The following is a 26,105-nucleotide window of genomic DNA, read 5'->3' as shown; positions in this document are numbered from 1 at the left end:
ACTTAACTTCCAAGATAACCCTACTATTAGGTTAATCTGCCCTTCTAGCTCTGATATTGGTTCTGTCAGCAAAAAAAATCATAGATAGAATCATCCCGTCAGTAATGAAAAAAGTAAGCTTACCTCTTTGGCAAAATTCTCAATCAGTAATCAATTGGTTTACTAATCTCAAAGATAAAAATAATCTAAGTTTCATTACATTTGACATAAACAATTACCAATCAATGTTCCTTATACTTTGAAACAAGGCCCTTATTTTTACAAAAAAACACTAAGATTTAACAGACTTAGAAATTAGATAGATTCTTCTGGCCAGACGTTCTCTTATTTTCTTTTACAATAAACATTGGACCAGGAAGGACATCCCTGATATTTTTGATATCCTCATGGGTTCTTCAGACTCGGCTATAACGGATTTGGTCGGGATCTTCATATTAAAGGAGCTTACAATATATCTCAAGCAGATCCAGGAAGGTCTTTATAGAGACGATGCCCTCTTCGCAACTAGAGCAGACCTAGAGAGTATAATAAAACTGTCAGAGATCTTCATAGTTTTTTTTAATAACTTTGGACTCTCCATAACAGTTGAACCTAAAAAAAAACAGCTAACTTCTTAGATATCTCACTTAACCTTAACTCTTATACATGCAGCCTATACCATAAGCCAAACCTCACATTATTATATGTACATAAGTTTTCAAATTGCCCTAATTCAATAATTAAATACATAATAATTACAATCTCTACCAGAATCTCTAGGCTATCAGCTGACAAAAAGACCTTTGATCAAAATTCCATGTTTTATAAGAACGCCCTTAAAAAATTCGGAAAAAAACCAAGAAACTCGCCGATTATTCTCATTAATTACGAATAACATGTCAAGAACTAAAAGAAATCATAAAGTTTCAAGTAATAGCAATGATAAGGTCAACCATACTAACCACAAGAGCACTAACATAGACAGATCTTCCACTAGAAAAAGGACGAGGAGAAAGAATAATCTTTGGTTTAACCCCCCCCCCTTTCAACTCTAAGGTAAAACTAATATCCCCAAGGAATTCTTCAATATTGTTGAAAATTCTGTTAGCACTGTGTTTAACAGAATTTCTATTAAGGTATCATACGCTACAATTCTTGATTAAGACCAGACAATCATAGCCTCTAATAACAAGAAAATTAAAGATTCCCAAGCAATTCCTTTTTCCTTGGCAAAGAAAACCAAATGTAATTGCCAAAAAAAAGAAGAATATCCTCTCGATAATAACTGAATCCATAAAAACGTGATTTATTCATGTACTGTAACTGAGATCCTTAAATAAAACAGAGAATCTCTAACCACACATTTTTTTAGCAATAAAAACCCAAATAACCAAGGAACTTCTAATTAAAAAACTTAAAACTAAGAATATTCGCTTCTCAGTTAATTGGAGTATTATATGTAAATCGCAATATTACGCCCCTGCATCTAAATATTGTAACCTCTGCCTTTCTGAGGCAGTTAGGATAATAGCGTCTCCTCAATCCAAGAATGTAATCAATACAAGGAGTGAGCAGATTTTCCAATGCAAGCATAGGGCAAAATACAAGTATTTCAGTTTTAAAATTTAAAATACGTTAGAATTTTTTTTATAACTATACATTCTTTTTATTATTACTATACATTTTTAATTATTACTATCCATTCTTATTATTATTATTATTATTATTATTATTATTATTATTATTATTATTATTATTATTGTAGTTTTTCAACCCATCCTCTTGTCTTATCTAGTTTACTGTTTATATCTTGAGAATTATAGAAATAATCAATACCACTATCGGCTGTTATAATTTTATTTAATTTTTACATATTAAAATAACTAGTACTCCTAAATTATACATATATCTCTATTTTTATATTTATATATTTATTTATTTATATTACCAATACATTTTCAGTTTTTAATTTTCTTTAGGCACATCAGTAATCTTCCACTAGGTATTTAGTAGTAGTAGTAGTAGTAGTAGTAGTAGTAGTAGTAGTAGTAGTAGTAGTAGTCGAAGCAGTGGTAGTCGCGGTGGCAGTGGTAGACTCTATTATAATTTGTATACGTGTATATAATTGTCCTTATGTATGTATGTATGTATGTATGTATGTATGTATATATGTGTGTGTGTAGGTTTTTTTGGTTAGTAGTAGTAGCTTTATAAATATTATTATTATCGCAATCTTATTACCGTTTTTATATATGCCTATGAATATGTGTATGTGTGTGTTTGTGCGTTGTATATATATATGTGTATATATATATGTATATATTATATATAATTATATATATATTTATATATTAAAAAAAACAAAGGGATGTAGTGTTTACCTGGTATACGCAATGGTAAACTTCAAACTAATATAAATAACAGTATTTATGTATAGAAAATGTAATCCCCACCGAATTAAAAAAGCTCAATACACAATAGAGACTAGAGCTTATTATAAGAGAAAGAAAATCAATATATGTGTGTGTGTGTGTGTGTGTGTGTGTGTGTGTGTGTGTGTGTGTGTGTGTGTGTGTGTGTGTGTGTGTGTGTGTGTGTGTGTGTGTGTGTGTGTGTGTGTGTGTGTGTGCGTGTGGTGTGTGTTTTGGGGTGTTTTGGGTCTATTTATGGAAGTATAAATGTGGGTAAGTATGTGTATGTACGTTTGTGTATATATGTGCATATATATATATATATATATATATATATATATATATATATATATATATATATACCTTTTATCAATATCGGTATATGATTGTCATCATCATTCCTGTCACTATCACTGTTGCTGCTATTATGTTTATTTCTATTACTAATTTTATTTGTAGTAGTAAGTTTATAAATATTATTAGTATTGCCATCTTTATTACCGTTTTTTATTATTATTATTATTATTATTATTAAATTTTTATCATTATTATTAAATTTGTTACTATTATTATTATTACACATAATGATTGACTATACTATTATTAGAATTGCATTTATAATTATCATTTTATATTCTTTATCATCATCATGACTTTTCGACCATAAGTTAAGATTCTGCCACACTTAAAACTTTATAATGCTCACTTCCCCAATAATTTTAATAATGACATTGAGTTTAACACTTTATAGAAAGATCTGTTTCGTTCTGTCTAGAAAATTTCCGGTCAGAGTAGTACGAGCTTTCACGGACTGATTTTTCCCCGCTAAACCTGATCTTAAATTCTTTAAAATTTAATCTGAAATCACTTTTTCTATTGGTTTTTATACTGGTTTTCTCTTCTTTTATTGCTAGGTCCATTTGGCTGGAGTGTGACTTCTCTTTGGGCTACTGTACTGTCCGAAAAAAAAACAATTTTCAATATTTAAACTTTGTTGAAGGCTTTCCAATCTGGTTATATGCATCGTCACGCTGGACTTATTTTGGACTCCATTCTCTCTAAAGAACTATTTTCGAATCATCTTGAGAGGATTTTCATGCAAGCTGAAATATCATGTGCAGTTTGTTTTTATAAATATTTTTTTAACTATCCAACATTTTTCACTTCTTTTTTTTTGGGGGGGGGGATTTATAACTACAATAAATTGCGGTTTATATATATATATATATATATATATATATACATATATATATATATATCCAACATATTTTCACTTCTTTCTTTTGGGTGGGGGCAATTTATAACTACAATAAATTGCGGTTTTACTTAATGCTTTAACTAGCAAATTCTAGCATTGCTACAAATATAATTTGCTGATTTCTTTATGTCCTCTGATAAGAAGAATAACAAGATTAGCATTCTTTGAAACTCCGCAGAATAAGGACTTTGTAAATTGTTCTTTGGAATATTCAGTCGAACAATAAATTTTGATTTTAAAGTTCAACTTACAGTTTTAATTTTCTTTCTCTTATAATAAGCTTTACTATTGCGTATTGAGCTTTTTTATTCACATATTAGTTTGAAGTTTACCATTGCATATATCAGGTAAACACTACATCAGTTTGTTTTCATAACCATATATATATATATATATATATATATATATATATATATATATATATATATATATAGGGAAAAAGAAAGAGAGAGAATCTAAAGGTGCTTTGGGTAAAACAAATGTAAAAGTTTTTAAAAATGCAATTTAAATTCCCGGAAAAAATAACCTATTGCAGATTAGCACTTGCATAAATCCATTCTAAAATATCTACAATCACAATAGAGAATTCAACTATATACGGATGAAAAGAATAACAACCAAAAGTCAAGTATATAAGGATGAAAAAAAGAGAAAACTTTACTCAAATTGTTAAATAAAAAGTGGGTCATTAGCTGCTTACCATGTAGCTGTTTCGAGGGATTTAAAAACAGGACAGCTGTAAAATACATGGCTCTCCAGTGAAAACTACCACTTCCCCAATAACAAAATTTAGATAAAATACATTTATTATTTATATATAAAAAAAAATATTATTAATATTAATAATAATAAGATTAAAGATCTGTTCTGCGACATGTTAATTAGCATATACATTTTATGAGAATAAAAATGCATAAAACTTAGGTACTGGACAGGCAAATAGATAAGAGGAAGGAAACCTAGTAATTAAAAAAAAAACAATATATAATCTAAAGAATATAAAAAAGATGTAAAACTAAAAATAAAGAATACAAGTTAAATTCTCAGAAAAAATATATTTATACATATACGAGGGGCGTGCAATAAGTAATGCCTCTGGCCCACTTCCCATAGCAGTAGAGCAACGAAACTTGGCACAGTTATTAGTCTTTCTCTACATAGGAACCACCCAGAGTTATGCGTTTCTCCCATCATTTGATGCAGCTCTGGAGACCGTTTATGTAGAACACTCCAGGTTGGTCCTCCAACCACGACGTGACTTCAGAAATCAAGGCTGCATCATCTGGGAAACGCTTTCCTTAAAAGAACAACTGCATGGCTGGGAAGAAATGAAAGTCAGAGGGTGCAAGGTCAGAAGAGTAGGGAGGATGGGGAGGATTTCATCACCACACACCCGTGCTTCTGATCTGGCGACATGTGAGTTGTGGACCGGAGCGTTGTCCTGCAGGAGGAGGGTACCTTTGCTGATCTTGCCCCGCCTTTTGATTTTGATAGCTTCCCTTAATTTCCTCAAAAGTGAAGCATAATAGGCCCCTATAATTGTGGTACCCTTTGCCAGGAAATCTGTCATCACTACTCCGTCCTGGTCCCAGAAGACTGTGAGCATGACCTTGCCAGCGGAGGCTGCACCCTTGCCTTCTTTGGAGATGGTGAGTCCAAGTGATTCCACTGCATTGACTGGGCTTTGTGATCATAGTGATGGACTCAGGTTTCATCCTGTCTAATCAGTCTTTTTTTTTCTTTTTTTTTACATCGAGTTCACCACTTATCAAGGCCCAATGGCCACTCAGGGATAAGGGTTATTGTGTGTACAGTAATTAAAGGGATAGTGTAGCAATAGTATTGGAGAATTGGTAAGGTGTCATTACTTAGGGGGGGCGGTTCATCAGGATTTTGTTTGTGTTGGATTTGAAGACATCCAGGTTGAAATCGGGAGTGAAACAGGCAAGCGGAACAGAGTTCCACAGGCGTGCAGTTCTGAGAAAGAAGCTTTGTTCATGGTATCTATGTTTTGATTTAGGCACAGATAGGGAGTGGGGAAAATTATTGACGGTGGTTTCAACTAGTTGGGTGTTTTTTGAGAAAGATTGGCGAGGGGGGACCAGAGACTGGAGCTCAGACGAGCACCTGCCATGGAAATAACGATAGAACAATGACAGGCTCGCTACGTCTCTTCTGTGGGAAAGAGGTTGCAGGGTAGAGAAAAGGGCATCCCCCACCAAGCCACGGAGTCTATTTTGTACTCTTTCAAGGCAGGATAGGCTGTTTTTAGCAGCCCCGCCCAGATGTGGCAGCAGTACTCCATCTTTGGGCGTACTTGGCTCTTATATAGATAGAGAATTGAATCATTAGTGAGATATCTTCTGGAGCGGTAGAAGGACCCTACCATTTTCCCATCGACCTTGGCCACAGACTTGATGTATGTGTTCCATTTAAGATCAAGTGTAAAGGTAAAACCCAGGAGCTTATCAAAGCCTGGGGCCTCCCTTAGACGAGAGCCATCCATTTCAATTGATGCCAGATGGGGATCAGAGCGTTTATGATGTAGAGATAAGAGATTGGTCTTAGATGCATTAAAGGTAACCAGCCACCTTTCCCCCACTGTACCACGCGCTCAAGATCAGAGGAGAGAGACTCAGAGAAAACATCATCATTTACGGCCTTTGATGTGTTGCCATAGATGGTCGTGTAATCAGCATAGATGTCAACGAAAGATTTTAGTAAATGTTTTGGGGGATCATTGATGTAGATCAGGAAGAGAGTTAGGCCCAGTATGGACCCCTGAGGGACTCCAGAATTAATACTGTGGGCCTCTGATTTTTGCCCATCAACAACTACTCTTATGAGCCTATCTGAGAGAAATGACATGATGATAGAGAAAACATTTCCAGTTATACCGTAGCTGGAAATCTTGTGTAGTAGGCCTTCATGCCAAACCTTTGAAAAACTTTGACTCATCTTCTTGGCACATCTCCAAATTCATCCTCGAGCACTCGACACGTTCTCGCTTCTGGAATGGTGTGAGCAACCTGGGAATCTATCTGGCAGACACCTTATGCATATGCAAATGGTAATGAATGATAGTTTCCACAGACCCTGTACTAATCTTAACATCCTGGGCTATTTGGCGAATAGTAATGCGCCGATCTTCCAAAATGGCAGCCTCAACTTAACGGACAGATGCCTCAACAGTGGCATAAGGGGGCGACCAGGTCTGGGAGCTGTTTTCACAGACTTCCGGCCATGTTTGAATTCACGATGCCAACGTTTTACAAGGTCATATGATGAAGCATTATCACCATAAGTTTCTTTCATTTCATCCAAAGTCTCCTGTGGTGTGCGTCCTTTCAAATACAAAAACCGGATCACTGCTCGACATTCAACAGAGTCCATTTCACACCTGACTTATTTCAAGCATCTGTCAAACGGAAACCCCAATTAATTGAGAGCTGTAACTTGCAACATAGCCCGTATAGATACAAATCATTGCACATGCAAAATTTCAGTTAGATCAGATAACTGGAAGTGGGTCAGGAGCATTGCTTATTGCACGCCCCTCGTATATATATACATATATATATATATATATATATATATATATATATATATATATATATATATAAATATAAAATATATATACATATATATGCATATAAATATATGTATATGCATATATATACATATATATATTATTATAGCTGAAGGTATTCAAGTTTATATATATATATATAAACTATATATATATATATATATATATATATATATATATATAAACTTGAGTTCCTTTAGCTATATTCGAAACCGAAGCCAAAACTCATGAAGAATTCTTGGCAAAATTAATTATAAAAAGAAAAATAAATAACTTGAGTGTCATCAGCTATAATCGAAACCGAAACCATAACTAATAGAGAATTCTTAGTAAAATGTTTTATTACAAGAAATGGAATTAAACGGCAATCTCTCGGAAGAAAAAGGTTGTAAACGTGACACAAAATAACACACGCAATCGTATTAATATATAGATAAAAAGAAAAAAAGATTGCTTATATTGACGGCAACAAAATTTGTTACGGAATATATTTTTTCAATATAAGGATGTGTAGACCAGTGAACCAAAGATCCAAGGATTTTTTCTTATAAGTGCAATCAACACTTATCAAGGCCTGAAGTGTGTGATGGATGGTAACGTCGGTACGCATAAATATTTGACATTTGTATTATTTAGACGAGTGTTCTCACCTTGAATTTTATTCTTACAACGTTCCTGTCGATATAACCACTAAAGTTCGTTAGATACGCTTTGTTTGGTATTTTTATGTCGATCTCTGGAACTGTACAGAATTTCGAACCAAACCCGTTTTTTAATGCGCGGGGGTTGCACGCCCTGGTTCCAGCAGCCATGACCAGGTAGAAATGTTAAGTAACTCGTAATTGTATTCTCTGTGTCGATTATGCTAATTATTTAATCTCCCAGCTCCATGATACTGTCACTTAGAAATGATTATTGCTTAACACTTTCATTCCTAACACGCAAAATAAGCTTGTTTCCGGCGTGCACGTGTTCTATACGCGGCAAAGATGAGCGTATTTGTGACGATGATGGTGCGTCAAAATTCTTTCAACTCAAGTCAGCAACATCATGATCTTGATCCTAAAAAGTTACTAAAGCCAGATGAAACATCATTCGTTAGTAAAAGAGACGTCATTCGTTAGTAAATTAGTTCTTTCCCTAAACCAGTGGTTTCTGACCATTCTGACACAGCACATTAGTATGCCGTGGTATAATTACTGGTTTGTCGTAAAGAAATAGCAGATGAAAGTTACAAATTGTTACAGATGAAAAAGTTTTCATATCGTTGTACTCTAAGTTGTTTATATTAATAAACTAGCAAGGAGACCCGATGTTTCCCGGGACTGAATGACGATCAACGAATATTTCACACTCCCATAATTGTATTGTCATTGAAATCGGTGAAATCGTTCATTTTTTAATCAAATGGATTGATTGCCTGCTCTAATTGTGCATCGGGAAGAAGCGTCACATGGTCTCACAGTGACTTAGTTCACAATACACTGTGTTCTACATTGCACTGGAGAGAACCTATTGCGAATTTTATAAAATTATTTTTATATATAATGCCTTTAATTAAAGTTTAAAATGCAAAAGTCAAGTATCATGGTTCAATTGTGGTCTAAAGGGAAACATTTATTTCGTACGCGGCCGTTATATCAAATAATCTACTGTTGATTTTATATGCCTGGTCTTACTGGTTATGAGGTGATAGTGGCTTGAATTAAAATTTCAAATGTAAAAATCAAATATCATGATGCAATTGTGCTTTATATTCACTTCGAACGGGCCCCTATCATATGAAAGAACGCACTGTTGATTTTATATATTGGGATTTTCGACTTCTGTGATACAAAAACTTTTGAAATGCACGTGTGATTTTAGGTTGTGTTAGGGCTTAACTTTTGTCAAAATGGTCTGTAGACTGATCCATTGATCAAAATCGCCGGTGGAGTAAGTTACTGCTGGGAGACATGTGGAACGTCCTCCTGGTGCACGGTGATGGGTCCCCGTCTAGAGTAGACAATCAATCGATTTGATTAAAAAAACACGGTTTCACCGATTTCAATGACAATCAATATATGGAAGTGTGAAACATTCGTTGATCATCATTAAATCCCGGGCAACGTCAAATCTCTGCAATATGTCCTATATTATATCTCGTGAGTTTGTGTTTAGGTATGCATTTATGCAGAGTAAAAACTACACGAATCTCATATATAAATATATGCAAACACATGCATATATTTATATACGATATATGAAACCCTCCAGAAGTTGTTGGAACGATACAACAAGTGCATTGCAGCCGGAGGAGATTACTTCGTAGGAGACTATAGTTTCATGTGAGTACTATCAATAAAAGATCCAATATGAAAAAGTCTAGAAACTTATTGAAGGCACCTCGTATATATATAGTCATCCACATACAGTGTTGATTGCACTTGTAAGAAAAAAATCCTTGGATCTTTGGTTCATCAGTGCGGTTAGACAAACAACTACCTCAAGCCAGTATCGAAACCCGAACGCCCAAACGACAGTCGGAGCTTCTAACCATTGCGCTATGCGGCTGCTGTTATGCTGGCAGTGAATTAATAATGTTTTGACATTGTCCAAATACCTAAGCTCAATTTGTTTACACAAAGAGCATCGCTTATACGCTAATGGTAATTTATTTATCAGTTCCCAATATGCTCAATCCAAGATAGGGAGCATTATAGTCATCAACATATAGTACTGTTTATGTTTATTTAATCAAAGTTAGACAGTTATATTTGGTTGCTACAAACAGTCATTTGTTTCAGTCAATGGGACTTCGTCATGCGGCCCTGAACCATTGGACGCTATAGAAGAAGACAAAAAGCAGGTTGAGCCGACGTTTTCCGTAATTGAATTAGGATCAATGAATGTTCAACTTCCATCAAATCGATAGACTTCCTGCTCTAGTTGTGGGCCCACTTTGGTGCACCAGGCGAAAGTTTATATGCCTCACTGCAATGGCTTGGTCCACAATACATTGTAGTCTACATTGCACTGTAGAGAATCTACTGTTTGTTTTATTAAATTATTCTAATATAATGATTTGAATTCAAGGTTAAAATTCAAAAGTCAATTATATTGGTTAAATTGCGCTCTAAGCAGAAACACTAATTTTGAAAGCATCTTTGTTTTATCAAATAACTTACGTTTATGTGCGCCAGGTCCTTCTGCTTCTGCTGATGAAAATTCTAAAATTCACTTATGATATTAGGTTGCATAAGGGTGTTAATGTTACTCAAAATCGGATTGATTCTTATTTAAACGGAGTTTTTTTTTATTGTTGTTTTTTTTTGCTATTATCAGTTTTCGATACTTATCAGATGCATTCCGATACAAAATCTGTCTACGAACACATGCAAACACATAAAGTATATTTTAGCGATATTAAAAAAAAGTCGGCCCAGCCGTTTCAGAGTCTATAGGAAACGAGCTGTCTTACACACACGGACAAAATGCCATATATATATATATATATATATATATATATATACTCTTTATTTGTTATACAGAAGCATTAATATGTTACACACTCATGAGCATGTTTCGGTCAGTAAGTTACAAGTAACTAGAAACCTCTTCAGGCGATATGGCTTATATAAAAGTTTAATCCGTATATATATATATATATATATATATATATATATATATATATATATATATATATTATGGCTATGTAAAAAACAAATTTAAACTTGTTCGAAAACATTCTTTATTTTAGATTGTGAAATTAAAAATAAAAATGAATGCGTCAGCTGACCGGTTTCGAAGCTCGCTCAACAAAATAATTCACGTGAACTCTTTTGCAATAAACACTGTCTAAAATACAAATTTCCAGTTTTTTCCACGTCTGTCATTCCCATTTCGATACTTTTTTGTGACCAAGAACGGGGGATCGTTTGAAATATAAAAATAAAAAATTAAATACAAAAAAAACACATGGTTTTCATGCTTCAAAAAACCTTCATAAACTTGAAATCATTAAACGAGTAACATATATTGGAACATATTTTATCATGCGTCTACCTAAACTCACATTATTAACTATACCCTTTTATTTATTTATCCTAACTTTACTTTATTTACTTAGTATAAACAGACACATATCTCTGCATATGTGTGTGTCTGTATATGTATGTGTATATTTATGCATGTGTATGTTAATATATAAGTGTATCAGTGTATGTGTACATGTGTGTGTATGTATGCATGTATGTATGTTATGTCAGGTCATGTCATATGCTACTGGTACCATGTAACCCAGTACTACCTGCCTCATGGTCGGGTAGTACTGGGTTACATGGCGACTGGGTTACCGGCGACTAAACTGGTTCCCCCACCAGACTTGTTTGGTGAGGAGGGCGGCTAATCTCCCTGAAGGATTAAAAACAAGACCTTCCAAAGGGCGAATGAACTCTTTTTTCTGGGTCAACGGCCAACTAGCACCGTGTATATTTGTGTGTGTGTGTGTGTGTGTGTGTGCGTGTGTGTGTGTGTGTGTGTGTGTGTGTGTGTGTGTGTGTGTGTGTGTGTGTGTGTGTGTGTGTATTGGGGTGGAGAGGGCTCCCGTAAGCCGTGGTGAAGGCAACCTTTCTAGGAGAAGCAAATCTCTGATTTAAAAAACCATAAAGCGGAAGACCATTACCCGCATTAAGCTGGTCTGCAGTTTAATTTGTTGCTGGCTATCTTGCTCTTGCTTGTTGCTGGATCTCAACATTTTGAACCGAGAGAGAGACTTAGCTGTCGTACAAAGCTTAGACTCTGTAACATCATATTTGTATAGATACTCCCTCAGGCATTTGGGCTCATGGATTTTAAGTGTCTGAGGGAGTGGCACTCGTCTGACAAGACGTTGCAATCATCATAATCATCATGCATGTATGTATACATCAATATCTTACTTCACCCACACCTAGCTGAATTTACTCCCCCTCCCCCCCCACACACACACTAAAATCTAATGTATTTTAAACTTAAAAACTTAATTATTGTCGATCTCCGTCCCCCTTATTTTCTCTTCCCTTCTTCCTCCCCCCCCCCCCCGTATTTCTTTTAACATCGTTCTTCCAAATAATAATAGCTATTTCTGTAAGGTCTGACGAGGCTGCTGGATCGTAAATATGGTCCGGCAACCGAAATATAAGTAACTGAACAGATAAACCGGCAATAAAACTAAAACGTATATATATTACATATATATATATATATATATATATATATATATATATATATTACATATATATATATATTACATATATATATATATATATTACATATTATATGTACATAGATAATTGTGTATATATTATAAGTATAAAGGCGCTGTATTAAAGTTAGATTTATGCCGCATGAATCCGTTTGTATGAATCAAGTTTTAACATTTATTTATTTTAGAGAATGAAAAGTAAACATTCATAGATGTATTTTTTAAAGTTTTAATTTAACGAAAATTACGTATTCTCGATTCTAGAATGAAAAGCCATTGAAGTGCCGTTTAACAGTTTATTCAAATTAATATCTTATAGAAATTAAATGTACGACAAAACGTACATGAGTTATTTCCCTTAGCTTTTCAATGTTTTTAGTTGTTTCTTTAGCGTTTTTTTTTGGGGGGGGGTGTTTTTTTTTGTTTTTTTTCTCTGATACATTGATTTGAGTAAACAGTATTTTAAACATTTCCACTTCTGAAAATTATTATGAATGATTTTTAGTTTCGGTTTATGGTCTCTGTTTGTTTTCTTTTATTTTTCTTTTGTGTGTGATTTCCTTCTAAGATGTTTTGGGGAGCCATCATCAGTTAGGACAATATATCCTTTGGTTAAGCATATCCTTATAATAATATTCTTTGGTCTAATAAATTGTTACGATAATAAGGTTTGCTATCGGATAAAACTAATGCATGGATACACATACACACACATATACACTAATATTGGGACGATTCTTATTCGGTATCGGAATCAGAATAATTGTACTTTTTATGAAAATCGCTTCAGACAAGACATAAAGCCACTTGCCGTAAGAGGCTTAAGAATACTACTTAAAGGTCAAGAACTATATAACGATAATTATTAGGCTGGTGCAAAAATTATGTCGTTTTTTTACGTTCAACTATATATATATATATATATATATATATATATATATATATATATATATATATATATATAAACATTATTTTTGCACCAACCTAATATTAGGTTGAAAGATTCCAACCCAGAAACCAGCAATTCTTCCTCTTTGTCAGAAACATCGCTTATGGAATGTAAAAACTAAAGTAAAAAAGAAAGTCTCCTTTTTTTTCCGTTGCCATAAACAATTCTTTTTAATTTTTATCTATTCTTTCTCACTTCAAGTTTCATCGCTGGCGCTAATGATGCAATCGTAAATATTTATTGGTTTTTAACTTCCACGAATATACAATCGCATTAATACCTCGCCTAACCCTACCTTATACGATTACATTAGGAGTTGACTGTGGTTAGGTGGTTAACGACACCGACGTACAACTTGGATGTGCCAAGTTCGAATCTAGTTTGTTCCATAAAACTCACTTTCACTTAGGATGTTGGCAACCTTCACGTGGTTCCTCCCGTAAGTACTCGATCTTTTTCTAGAAAGAATTCTGATTAGAAAACTATAGGGGAAACCAATGCCAACAACACAATCTTCGGATTCATACAATGATGTTGATAACGATTACATTCAAAAACATATTCTGCAAACTTAATATGCAAGGTAAACTGAACATAACTTTCTTCGTATGCGCACTTTTATTGATAGTGCACACATGAAACTCTAGTCCCTTTCGAAGTAATCTCCTCCGGCTGCAATTCACTTGTTGTACTGTTCCAACAACTTTTGGTTGGTTGTTTTTGTTTTACGGCATATCAACCCTTTTCGGGTTATTTAATGCCGAATCCAAAGATTTTGAAGAAAAATTTTTTTAATAGAGTATATTTGTTGTTTTCACGTCAGTTTCTATTTAATCCATAGTTGGGACCCTAACAGGTACTACCACTCCGGGTCAGATTGGACCTGGGAGCCATGGTAATTAAAGGGTGGCTCCACACTCCCCAAAGCCCACAAGCTGGGGCCTCACCACTGGATATAGTTTAAGGTCATATCCAGGACCCCCATTGAGAGACTTTTACCCTTTGCAGAGGGCAGTCGGCGTATTCTAATGCCCCATCGACAGGGCCACAACTTTTGGAAGGCCCCATGGAAGTCCTCTTTTGTGAGCGTGTCAATGATCCTTGTCACAGCCTTCTTCATCTTCTCAATCGTTTCAGGACGACAGCCTCTAATGTTTTCTTTGAGCTTAGGGAATAACCAAAAGTCACAGGGAGCAAGGTCTGGACTATAGGGAGGGTGAGGAACTGTCTTGATGCCCATCTTGGTCAAATAGTCTGTGACAAGGGTGGAATTGTGGAAATCTTCCGCATCTTCAGTTCCTCGGCGAATAATTGGGCACAGTTCCTACATAAACATCAAACTAGGCATTTATTATTTCTATAGACACACGACGGTCGTTATTCATGAAATTCTTTATTTGGCCAATCAACTCTGGTGTTTTAACTTCCTTACTCTTCCTGCGCCTCATATCATCCATCACAGGCTCCCTGCCTTTCTTGAATCTCTTATGCCACTCAAAAACTGATGCTCGATTCATACAAGATGGTCCAAAAGTAGTCTGAAGCATTCCATACATTTCTGGTGCAATATTTCCAAGTTTAAACAGAATTTTATTGCATATCGTTCTTCTAAATTGTCCTCATGTCCAGATTGCATTTTTAAAATTCACCAGCTGTGGCGATCAGGCTTTAGTAGGGTGTATTCCAATCCCTGTTGTAGCTGCTTTTTTGTTTTGTTTTGTTTTGCTTTTTTAACCTGGAATTATAAGAATTGGCCAGTCATCTCATAAGTTGCATAGCAATAACATATTGAATTTTCAAGAGTCGACGACAATTTTAAATACCTTATTGAATGTACCCCGCACAAAGAGAAAAAGATCGTATACTCACCGTTGAATTCAAATCCATTGCGTTGTCAACCTTTATAGGATACACATGAGACCGTCGGAAATATTTAGCGATTGGGAAAAGATATTTATCATCAACATCTTCGGGATCTGTAAATCCTGAAAGAGAAATGGCATTCGTAGAATCTGCATCTTGAGTTAGAACACATGTAAAGGTAAGTGACGATTGGCTGAAGAGGATAAAAAAACAAACCAGATTCATTATTTGGGAAAGTATTTAAATCATTCACAATACAATGGAAACGCCATTTTTTAAGAACTTAATATAAATATATTAACATATGTTAACATATATTATAATAATGTAGAATATAAGTATATAAGTGCCTTTTTTATAATTAACAGGTGTTGCCCGATCGTAAAATACGATTTATTATAATATTTTCATTTACGCAGATTTCGTTGTTGTTTTTCTTTTTGTTTTTGTTTTTTTACATGGAGGTCACCACTCATCAAGGCCCGGAAGCCACTCGGGGATAAAGGTTATTGCGTGTACAGTAATCAATGGGATAGTATCGTAGTAATCGTTAGTATTGGAGATTTGATAAAGTATTTTACTTAAGGAGGCTGTTCATCAGGAATTTGTTTATGTTGGACTTGAAGACATCCAAGTTGTAGTCAGGTGGGAAACAGGCAAACGGAAGAGAGTTCCACGGGCGTGCACTTCTAAGAAAGAAGCTTTGCTCATGGAATCTACGCTTTGATTTAGGCACAGATAAAGAGTGGGGGAAATTATTGACAGTGGTTTCAGCTAGACGAGTGTTTATTTATTCGTATTTATTATTAAAGAGTCAATTATTCCATATTAAATTTTACCTGACATCTACATATTAATACCGTAGTTCCTTTAACGTACGCATGTGTGACATGGTTTCCAGATTATAAACTATTCGATCAGAAGATAATATTTATTACAAAAGAGGACCGGAGATGATAACGTACTACGAACCTAAAATTTGTATATAGATGCATTGATTTTTTTTTTTTATTTAGTGTTCGTAGCATGTTATCACTTTCTATCCTCCTTTTTAATAAATAGGATCTCCCGATCATCGAAGATGCAATGTGAAATGTTTTTGGGCCGCATATGGAACTAAAATATACCTTCTTGGTCTTCTGGCTGTTCTGTCTAAAGATGGTATAATGATACCGCGGGGTTTCCGTTCATGCCGGACATCCATACAATGAAAATATGCTACAGACTCATATAAGAATATTGGAGATAAATCGTAATAACCAGATATATTCTGATACTACATTAACGAGATTACTTAAATAAATACTTTTACAGTTTTAACAAAAGGGCTACGGTAATATCGCAGGGTCTCCATTAACGCTGAACGCCCAGCAGCAATATATTAGATATGAAATATGCCGCTGTGGAATTTCTATAGGTCCCGCTAGTATAGTCATTATCAGAAGTAAATAAAATATATGATTTTAGTGCCATCAGTTAGAATCGAAACCGAAACCAAAACATAACAAAACATAGTTTCATGATTGAAACTATGTCTACAAGTTAAGCAAAGACTGAAGCTTATATATACTCAATGTGGTTGGGCTGTGGAAAGGAGTGTGGATTTTATTAAATACAAGCTGGTTTCCATGCCAACAATATTTTGGATAGACAAGATGGAAGCAATGGCGGTCGGAAGGTCCACGGAGTTTATAATTATACTAGCAGGCAGTTTGTCATTGCCCAGTTGTAAAATACGCTTTAATATGATATTTTGATTAATGCAGATTTCGTATGCATGTATGTATGTATGTATGTATGTATGTATGTATGTATTATTATTATTATTATTATTATTATTATTATTATTATTATTATTATTATTATACTAGCAGTTCAGCCCGGCTTTTCTCGGGCCCTATGTAATGGTCATAACTTGCCCTACGTGTGAATATAGTTTATGCAAGATTTCAAATAGTTAGACCAAAAATTGTCTGAGTAATTTCGTAGAGACCGCGGAGGTAATTTTTTTTTAAATTTGACCCCAATTTCGACCCCTTAACATTTATTATTTTGGTCTCAAGTCAATGTCCAAGTTACCTATATCTAAAATTTCCAGTGTTTAGAACCAAAATTGGCAGATGAGTTTGGTAGAATCTGCAAAGGTCAATTCTTCCAACTTTTACCTCTTGACAGCTAAATTTTCGCCCCAAAACTGATTAAAATGCTTGTCGCATGTCTGAATACCCGTTATGTATAAATTTCAAGTGTTTAAACCAAAAAATTGGCTGACTAGATACTTATTCAGATTAGTAAATAATTTTGCCTTTGGTAACATTTATTTGCTATATATTTGTTTTTTGACTACGTTTATCATTTTGTTGTTAATGTTAAAATATGCCCTAAATAACACAAGATTACAAAGGTCTGGCATGAAGGTCATCTTAAAAGAATTAGCTCGTACATTATTACTAAACGACTATATAAGATACTCACATCCTACTTAGCTAAAAAAACGACCCATTTCGTCTTAGATAGTCGGACATTTAAACATAAAATTAATGCGAGTAGGTCTCAGGGGTTCATGCTTGAATATTTAATATTTCTGATTTTCACACATGACCCCCTGATATAAATGAAACTGAGAAAGATATTTTTAATTTCTGATATTTACCATATGTAATTTGTGATATTTACCATATGTAATTTGTGATAGTTGGCATATTTAACTTATAGTATTTATTATATTTAATTTATGATATTTACAATATTTTATATATGAAATTTGCTATTTTTAATTTATGATATTTACTATATTTTAGTTATGATGTTTACTGTATTTTATTTATGATATTAAATATATTTACTTATTATATTTAATATATTTAACTTATTATATTTAATATATTTAACTTATTATATTTAATATATTTAACTTATTATATTTAATATATTTACCTTATTATATTTAATATATTTAACTTATTATATTTAATATATTTAACTTATTATATTTAATATATTTAACTTATTATATTTAATATATTTAACTTATTATATTGTCATATGCGTTTGTAAACGTCTAAAATATTTGGCGACTTCAGATCTAAGTAAGTTAATACTTCCTAACTCTCAGAGGAATATAAATCATACCAAAGTTTATTATTAATATGTGTGTGTGTGTGCACGCGCGTAGTTGACGTATTAGATCAGGAATCATTGTTTTCTTTTTTGTTTACTTATTTGTCATGAATTAAAAGTGTCTACAAACCTGTAATCCAACTAATGAACATTCCAATTATCACCGCCGAGATGCTTCCAATAACGGGATACCACAAATACGAAACTGCGTAAAATCCCTCTAAACCAGTCCTAGAAAATAGAAAATAACATAGGAGTATTAGTGCATATTATGAACCAGATATATCTCAGCGTTTACTCGGTTTTGGCCGGAACATGACGTCAACAGCCGGATTATGTCGAACGTCGCTGATAAAATCATGACAACGATACGTAAAAAAATAGCAAAATAACTAAATGTATTACGTAGAAACCAAAAACTAAAAAAAAACGACCTACCGTAATTTGTTGTTTTATTATTAATTTTTTAAATAATAATTGTCAAGAAAATGTTAGAAGAAGCAAAAATTAATGGGGGGGGGGCAAATAATTTTTAGAAAATCTTTTTAAAAAGGTTTAAAAAAAGAGGCTTTTTTGTTGCTTTTCAAATATATTTTGCCATTTTTTTTAGGTTTTAAAGTCAAGGAAAACTGAAAACAATTTTTCCCAAGTATTTTTTAAGTATTTTTTCTATAAAAAAAATGTTTGTATTGTTTTTTGGGTTTTTTAATTAAAAGAGAAAGTTTGAAAGATTTAATATTTTGATACTGTTCATGATTTGCATGTGATGACAAGTGTTCCCCCCCCCTCTTCTAATACTTATCCAAAAGTTATGCGTTATGCGTTGTGATTGGCTGTTCGGCGTGTTATGTCAGACAGCATCTAAACCTGAGCTGTTGCTCGGCATATTCCTGCTATTAACGCAAAAGCCGAACGAACGCTGAGATACCTCTAGTTCATAATATACCCCACCTACCGGATAATTAAAAAAAGTATTTGGAAAAGTTTTAGAAAAGATCATAGAAAAGAGTTCATATAATCATGGAAAAATTCTTAAAAAGGATCTTCGACAGAATCTAATAATGTTGGCTAATTAACATTGTTAAAAATTAATTAGTTATTATCAAACTATTTGCCCATATATCTATTTGTCTATGATATTCTTACAATAGTTTTATTGGGAGATATTTATTGTTTATAGAATTAAGTGTAACAATGGATTTTAGCTGATATGTTTATATAATTTAGCTAGGTTAAATATAAACAAAATGACCTTCGGCAGGCAGACGTGGAAAGGTCACACGTAAGGAATACGTGTGCTTTTTGAATGATGATGTAACGGAACTGAGGTCAAGAGGTCGGGAAGTTTAGAGTCGACAGTTGGAGTTTTATCAGAGTGAACAGACGACAGAGTTGGGGGTCTAGTCACACAGGTGAATAGACGTACTTGACGGCCAAGGAGCGAGCTGGGAAGAAAAAACATGTAGAAGAAATGCAGACCCTGTGACACCATTTTAGACAACTGAAATAAATTTATATTATAAAAATATAAAGTGTTGTCCTTGTGGTTTCACAAAAAGAAAGAACAGATATCTCAATTGGATGGTGCTGAACGTTTCATGGTTGTGTCATGGAGCAACAGGAAGTGAAGATTTAAGAACTCTTCAAGAAAAAAGTTATGAAGCATATATTATTATTCTTATATATGAACTGTAAAATATACCCGTGTGATAACTCTGATACGACATGACTCAGTTTATACGTCGATATCATATCCTCTTGGCTAAGCAAATATACATACGATTTATATGTTTTAATACAGATGTTATAAGAAAATATTAACAAAATATCAGACCCAACATATAACATATGACACGTTTTATAATATCAAATCCACCTCGTAATACAATAAAAACTAATTGAATCGTTCATAGACAATATCTTAGAAACAGAATATATATATATATAGTTTTATTAAGTGTTTTCGATATATGGCATAATTACGTTGAGACACCGGTTCCCAATGGATCACCGAAATTAAGTGACGTTGAGCCTGGTCAGTGCTAAATAAGTGACCATTTTGGACTTTCAGGTGCTGTATGTGCTCTCCGCTTATCTCGGCATTGTTTCCAGTCGTCCTTAAATTCTCCTTATCACTGGACTCAAACAGTGCTAATTCAGGGGATCTAAATTTTGGTCTCTAATGAAACTTGTCAAAACCAACGGTGAGTTTATGTAAGAAATTGAACAGACATCAAAAACTACTCTGAATTGAACAATATTTTTTAAAAAAACATTTCAAAAATGTATATTTCGAGGATAATCTCATTTTTTTACATCATTATTTTAGTTTATTTATTTATTTATATATTTATTGAAAAAGAGATATTATTCTCGCAATTATCAAAGGCATTTACCATCCCGGTTATATTAAACAACAAATCTATATTTACTGATTAATATACGTGAATATACGACACAAACACGCTGATACACCGGTTCCCGCCAGATCACCGAAGTTAAGCAACGATGAGCCTAGCCAGTATCAGACGAATAGCCATATGGGAAGGCTAGGTACTGTATGTACTGCGCAGAGTCAGAAGAAATTTGCAGGTTGGTATCTGGACGCGCATTAATTCACTAGGGAGATGTACCCCTAATCTTAGTTAAGACATACGTCTAGGGGAAGGTAACTCTGATAACGTCGGCAGCATGACGTTGGATGGCCATGAAGGAGGATGAATCTCTAGCAGATCAACAGTTCTATGGTATAAAGAGTTACGTTATTCGACTGCAGCTATGCAGATGGTCCAAGGACAACGGATAGGTGTAAACAGGCGAGTCAGATACCACTGTGCTGGGGAAGGTAATGGCACCCCATGTATTCTGCTAAGTTCAACATCATGTGATGTCTTCAGAGGAATCGGTCCAACAATGGACCGAAGTTTATGGAGAACACTGGCCATGATTTTATTAACAATGCCACGATAAAAGAAGAAGATATGTGAATGATTTTGAAAAATAAAAAAGATACACGAACATTTATAATCATAATAAAACATTTGTTTGTCTGTTGTTTGTTTTTTTTTTGTTTTGTTTTTTTGTTTTTTTTTTTAATGCGTCACGTCTCTTTAATATCTCGGTATTCTACAATGCTAACAGAAATCTTATAAATAGTTGTCTATCAGACATTTTCAATCAAACTACTTATCCCTTTTAACATGAAGAAAGTTTAGAGTGTAAATCAAACATTGCTTTGAAGATTGTCATACTTACGGCAAACCTCGTTCATTCTCAAGTAGATTTGGGTCTGGTTCAATAACGTTTGAAATGTTCCCAAATGTCTTTACGTTTGTTTCAATGATGCTTGAGATGTTGGCATCAGAACAGTTTGGATATTGCATCCTACTGACAGGTCGCGGCAAAAACAATTTACCAATGCACATCCAGAGTAGGAGCGCAATGCTGATAACTCCTCCTCCAATGCAACCCTATTTTTGTCAGAAAAATCAGAAAAATAATGGTTTTATTACTGAGAGGCATTATATATATTTATATACTATTGCATATAATTTTATTTATATATGTAAACGTTTTCAATATTAAAGCTCGATGCTTTTTTAGCAAAACAATAGAGCATGGCTCCTGCCAGAATTCCTCTTTTTTGTGATGAAAACCCGAAAAATAGTAGTTGTATCACTGAGATCTATTATATATATATATATATATATATATATATATATATATATATATATATATATATATATATATATATATATATATATATATATATATTACATGGAGTTCATCGCTTATGGATGGAAATCACATCTGACGAGTTGATGGGAAAGAAAATTTTTGTGAAAACATAAAATCATAAAACTATCATCCCATTAACGAAACGGCTGTATTGAAGGGATCCAAGATGAAATAACTAAGAGTTATATGAAAGAAAAAATGTAAGTCTTAGAATTTCAACATATATATATATATATATATATATATATATATAGAGAGAGAGAGAGAGAGAGAGATATGTTATTGCATATATTTTCTACTTATATAGATCAACGTTTCAAGATTAAAGCTCGATGATTTGTGATCTAATAAGAGAGTATGGTTCTAGCCATATTTCCTTTTTTTGTAATTAAAAAACTGCAAAACAATGGTTTTATTACTGAGATGCATTGTACATATTTTCATACATACATACATACATATATATATATATATATATATATATATATATATATATATATATATATATATATACAGTGATGATCATATTTATTGGCACGGTAAAATAAAAGTTAAATTTTGTCTAATAAATTCTAAAAAAGGGATTAAATTAAAGAAAATAACAAAGTATATTATGTATTTTTAACTGGCCTTTCCGATGCAGCAATCGGATTTTAGAAAAAATAAATAACAAAGGAACAACAAACATAATTGCAAAAAACCCTTGTTCAAAATTATTGGCACGGCTTTGTTTTTCTTTTAGTATCAGTATAATATCAATCAATTTCCGGTTTACGTGCTTTCTGAACTTTTTTATAGCCATATTATGCTTGTTTAACGCTAATTCAGTGAATAATTTTTTTCAGATAATTTTTAGATAGCGATTTATTTAAACTATTATAAGTGACTAAATTATAATTTTCAATCGCCATGGTTAAAACTAAGGAACACAGCGAAGACGTCAGGAAGCTTGTTGTAGCATGCCATACCAATGGGGAGGGATATGATAAGATTTCAAAGAAGCTAAACCTTCCCAAATCCACTGTTAGAGCCATAATAAACAAGTTCAAATCGCAAGGCCACGTTATGAGTTTAGAGGGTAGAGGGAGAAAAAGGATTCTTTCCCCAAGAGATGAACGGAAAATTGTTCGACAAGTAAAACAAAACCCAAGGATCTCTGTTGGGGAGATTGTTGATGAACAGAGCATCTCTGGAGTGAATGTATCTCGACATACAGTTGGTAGAGTTTTGAAGAGAGCTGGTTTAAAAGCATGTCGTCCGAGAAAGACTCCCTTATTGAAGCCTATGCACCTGAAAGCAAGGCTGGCCTTTGCAAAACGTCATATTGATAAAGATGTTGCATTCTGGAAACGTGTTCTATGGACTGACGAAACGAAAATAGAGTTATTTGGCCATAATAAAGTGTCTTATATTTACAGAAAATCTGGCGAAGCTTTCCTGCCTAAGAACACCATACCCACAGTGAAGCACGGTGGAGGCAGTTTGATGTTTTGGGGATCCTTTGCTGCCTCTGGACCAGGGCGACTTGTTAAGGTCACAGGTAGCATAAAAAAGGAAGATTATGTTAAAATATTGGATGAAAACCTGAAAGACTCTGCTAAAGAGCTCTCACTTGGTCGTCGTTGGTGGTTCATGCAAGATAATGACCCAAAGCATTCGGCTAAACTGACTAAGAAATGGCTTGAGGACAATCATATTAATGTTTTGGAGTGGCCATCACAAAGCCCAGACCTTAATCCAATTGAAAATTTATGGAGAACATTAAAATTGAGGGTAATGCAAAGGAAGCCTAAGAATCTTATTCAATTGGAGGATTATTGTCAGGAAGAGTGGGCTAAAATTACTACTGAAGAGTGCAACAACTTGGTTGTAAACTATGAAAAGCGACTGAGGAAGGTAATCAAGGCCAAAGGCTATACAATTGATTATTAAATCAACAGTAGGTTCTTCAATATGAGAAAAGTGCGTTCGAAGTGAATATTTCTGTTAAGAGCACAACTGAACTATGATAATTGACTACTTCATTTTAAACTTTAATTCAAGACATTATATGTATAAAAAATAATTTTATGAAATTAACTGTAGATACTCTTCAGTTCAATGTAATCTACAATGTATTGTGGCCAAACTCATGAAGGGGAGCCAAGTGAAGCTCCCTTTTGTGTGCACCACAATGTGTCCCCAACTAGAGCTGGCAATCCATCGATTTAATTTTTAAAAAATGGTCGATTTCACCGATGACAATAAATGTATGCGAGTATGAAACATTCGTTGATCATCATTCAATCACGGGTAACGCCGGATCTCCCTGCTAGTACATATATATATACATATATATATATATGTGGGGGGGCTGTTATTATTTCAACCTCAGGAATTTTTACTTAAATCCTTACAAGTTGTTTCAATAGACAGGACAAATTATCCTGCCGATCTCGTCAGTTGATCTAAGCCAAAATTACTTAGAAGGAAAAGATTCTTTTAAATTACGTATAGGTATTCAAAAACAAAGAGCACTTAACCTCTTGGTTTTTTGATACCCATACGCAATTTAAAAGAATCTTTTCCTTCTAATTTATTTTGTCTTAGATCGTCTGATGAGATCGGCAGGATAATTTATTCCCTGTCTATTAAAACAACTTGTAAGGATTTAAGTAAAAATCCCCGATGTTGAAATTATAAAAAATATATTTAGCTCTACGAACGTTTGAGCACTTTGTCTTGTTTTTACCAAATATACCTCCTAATATATATATATATATATATATTATTTCCTTATAATATATACACCTTATGCATATGCAAATGGTCATGGATGATAGTTTTCAAAGACCCTGTATATATATAGATATATTATTTCCTTATAATATATACCAATCCTTATTTAAGAAACTCAACGTAATTACAGAGCAATATAGTGAATAAGTGACAAAAAAAATAAAAATGGCGAAATAGAACCATATTAAAGGTATTTGCAGCGTCTCTGCCAATTTTTGAATTTTAATCATGTCAAATACCACTTTATTTCCTTTTGACGGAGCGATTGTTGCTATTTCTTCTGATGAGTTAATGGCATAATTGATTCATTGATTGATATAATAATTAAGTGTTGATTTTGAGCTACGAAACAGACACTGTCAATAATTGTAAGTGTCAACTGAATTAAAAGAATAAACTATAAGATAGTTAACATCATGAAATTTGGAATAAGTAATGCCCTTGACCCACTTGAAGTTGTCTGATCTAGCTGAACTTTTGCATGTGCAATGATGTATATCTCTACGTTATGTGGCAAATTACAGCTCTCAACTAATTGTGGTTTCTCTTTTACAGATGTTTGAACTGAGTCAGGTGTGAAATGGACCCTGTTGAATGTCGAGCAGTGATCCGGTTTTTGTATTTGAAAGGGCGCACACCACAGGAGACTTTGGATGAAATGAAAGAAACTTATGGTGATAATGCCCCATCATATGACCTTGTAAAACGCTAGCATCGTGAATTCAAACATGGCCGGAAGTCTGTGGAAACAGCTCCCAGACCTGGCCGCCCCCTCCCCTTCTGCAATTGATGAAGCATCTGTCCGTCAAGTTGAGGCTGCCATTTTGGAAGATCGGCGCATTACTATTTGCCAAATAGCCCAAGATGTCAAGATTAGTACAGGGTCTGTGGAAACTATCATCCATGACCATTTGCATATGCATAAGGTGTCTGCCAGATGGATTCTCAGGTTGCTCACACCATTCTTGAAGCGAGAACGCGTCGAGTGCTCGAGGATGAATTTGGAGATGTGCCAAGAAGATGAGTCAAAGTTTTCCAAAAGACTGATTACACAGGATAAAACCTGGGTCCATCACAATGATCCAGAGATCAAAGCCCAGTCAATACAGTTGAAGTACTTGGACTAACCATCTCCAAAGAAGGCAAGGGTGCAGCCCTTCGCTGGCAAGGTCATGCTCACAGTCTTCTGGGACCAG

The 26,105-nt window shown here is 33.8% G+C and overlaps 1 protein-coding gene across 4 annotated transcripts in view; it reads right to left on the bottom strand.

Moving 5' to 3' along the window:
* LOC145261253 (sodium-coupled monocarboxylate transporter 1-like) overlaps positions 1–26,105 on the bottom strand; it is a 179,360-nt gene that overhangs the window by 7,761 nt on the left and 145,494 nt on the right. For all 4 annotated transcript variants that reach the window (XM_080119647.1, XM_080119650.1, XM_080119649.1 and 1 more), the window contains 3 exons: positions 21,649–21,863; positions 18,524–18,624; positions 15,280–15,395 (listed from right to left, as the gene is read on the bottom strand). In XM_080119647.1, coding sequence (XP_079975773.1) covers positions 15,280–15,395; positions 18,524–18,624; positions 21,649–21,863 — 432 coding nt within the window. The remainder of the gene's footprint in view (positions 1–15,279; positions 15,396–18,523; positions 18,625–21,648; positions 21,864–26,105) is intronic.

Source organism: Euprymna scolopes, chromosome 37 (genome assembly GCF_053919585.1).
Source record: "Euprymna scolopes isolate OS-2025 chromosome 37, ASM5391958v1, whole genome shotgun sequence".
Lineage (NCBI taxonomy): Eukaryota > Metazoa > Mollusca > Cephalopoda > Sepiida > Sepiolidae > Euprymna > Euprymna scolopes.
The sequence above is the reverse complement of the archived record's forward strand: the minus strand, read 5'-3'. Positions and strand labels throughout refer to the sequence as shown.